The sequence below is a fragment of the Octopus bimaculoides genome, chromosome 30, assembly GCF_001194135.2.
Source record: "Octopus bimaculoides isolate UCB-OBI-ISO-001 chromosome 30, ASM119413v2, whole genome shotgun sequence".
Classification (NCBI taxonomy): Eukaryota; Metazoa; Mollusca; class Cephalopoda; order Octopoda; family Octopodidae; genus Octopus; species Octopus bimaculoides.
Genome location: NC_069010.1, coordinates 2,624,459 through 2,626,252, shown reverse-complemented (window position 1 = coordinate 2,626,252; position 1,794 = coordinate 2,624,459). Strand labels below are relative to the sequence as shown.

General features: G+C 40.4%; 1 protein-coding gene across 1 annotated transcript in view; it reads right to left on the bottom strand.

Moving 5' to 3' along the window:
• Positions 1–1,794, bottom strand: part of LOC106878594 (centromere protein J) — a 23,261-nt gene that overhangs the window by 1,185 nt on the left and 20,282 nt on the right. Inside the window, exon 11 of the mRNA XM_014927850.2 lies at positions 1,246–1,441. Coding sequence (XP_014783336.1) covers positions 1,246–1,441 — 196 coding nt within the window. The remainder of the gene's footprint in view (positions 1–1,245; positions 1,442–1,794) is intronic.

Genomic DNA, 1,794 nt, shown 5'->3' with positions numbered 1-1,794 from the left:
GTTGAACTCTGGGATTGATGTAATCAACTCACTCCCTCACACAATACTGCTGCCCTTGTGGCAAAATTTGAAACCATTATTATTATTATTATTATTATTATTATTATTAAAAAAGTGGTGGGCTGGCAGAATTGTTAGCATGCTGGGCAAAATGCTTAGCGGCATTTAATTCGTTTTTATGTTCTGAATTCAAATTCCGCCGAGGTTGACTTTGCCTTTCATCCTTTTGGGATCGATAAATCGAGTACCAGTGAAACACTGGGGTTGATGTAATCGACTAGTCTCTTGTCCCTTTAGTAAAAAGGATTTCTTTTTTTCCCTCTTTTGTTAACCTTTGTATACTATATACACTATATATATTTCCCTTTCCTTTCCCCTGTATACTGTGTATATTTACTACCACCCCACTTTTTTTTGTTCTATTCATTTTATCATCTCATTATATGTAAACCCCAACATATTATGTCTGTTTTGTACTGTCCCCAACATCTTTAGCCCTAGTGGCAAATAAATGAAATTATTATTATTATTACCTCTGAAGGGTAAAGTCGAGCTTCGTGGAATTCGAACTCAGAATGTTGCAACAGACAAAATACAGCTAAGCATTTCTCCTGGCGTGCTAACAATCCTGCTAGCATGAATAATAATAATAATAGGACTGGCTCTTGTGCGGGTGACACATGAAATACACCATTTTGAGCGTGGCCGTTGCCAGTACCGCCTGACTGGCCTTCATAGAGATCATTGCCAGTGCCCCTGGATCGGCTCTTGTGCGGGTGGCACATAAAATACACCATTGAGCGTGGCCGTTGCCAGTACCGCCTGACTGGCCTTCGTAGGATTTTCGAGCGAGATTGTTGCCAGCATGGAAAGCGGACGTTAAACGATGATGATGACGATGATGAATAATGATAATAATAATAATGATAATGATAATAATAACAATAATGATAATAATAATAATGATAATGATAATAATGATAATGATAATAATGATAATTGTTGTTGTTGTTGTTTCAAATTCTGGCATAAGGCCAGCAATTCTGAGAAGAGTGTGAGAGCAGGATGCTGATCAATACATTGACAACACCATTAGTATGGTATGTTATTTTGTGAGGAATAAAATGCAATGGTGACAATGGTAGGATTTGAACTCAGAATGTAAAAGAAAAATATTTTTGGTTATTTCATTTTAGGCTTTTTGTTAATCATTGCAAGTTCAAGTTGTTGTAGGTGAAGACATACCTTAAACTGGTCAGTGTGTATCTCTCGCTGACCGTTGGGGAAAAGCAGGGTGCGTATGCCATTGGCTTCCACTTTGATCACAGTCCCGTCAAGGCAGTGACTTTCTTCGGAGCCGTCCTCGTGCAGGTATTTCACGGTTTGATCTGGAAAAGTTATCTGCTGTGTACCATTCGGGAAGTGCTTCTCAATCTGGCCCCTAAAAGAAATGGAACATACATACATTTATTGGCACTCAGTTGGTTATGATGATGAGGATCCAAGTTGATCCGATTAACAGAACAGCATCATCATCATCATCGTTTAATGTCCACTTTCCATGCTAGCATGGGTTGGACGATTTGACTGAGGACTGGTGAAACCCGATGGCTACACCAGGCTCCAATCTAATTTGGCAGAGTTTCTACAGCTGGATGCCCTTCCTAACGCCAACCACTCTGAGAGTGTAGTGGGTGCTTTTACGTGCCACCGGCACGAAAGCCAGTCAGGCAGTACTGGCAACGGCCACGCTCAAAATGGTGTATTTTACGTGCCACCAGCACAAGTGCCAGT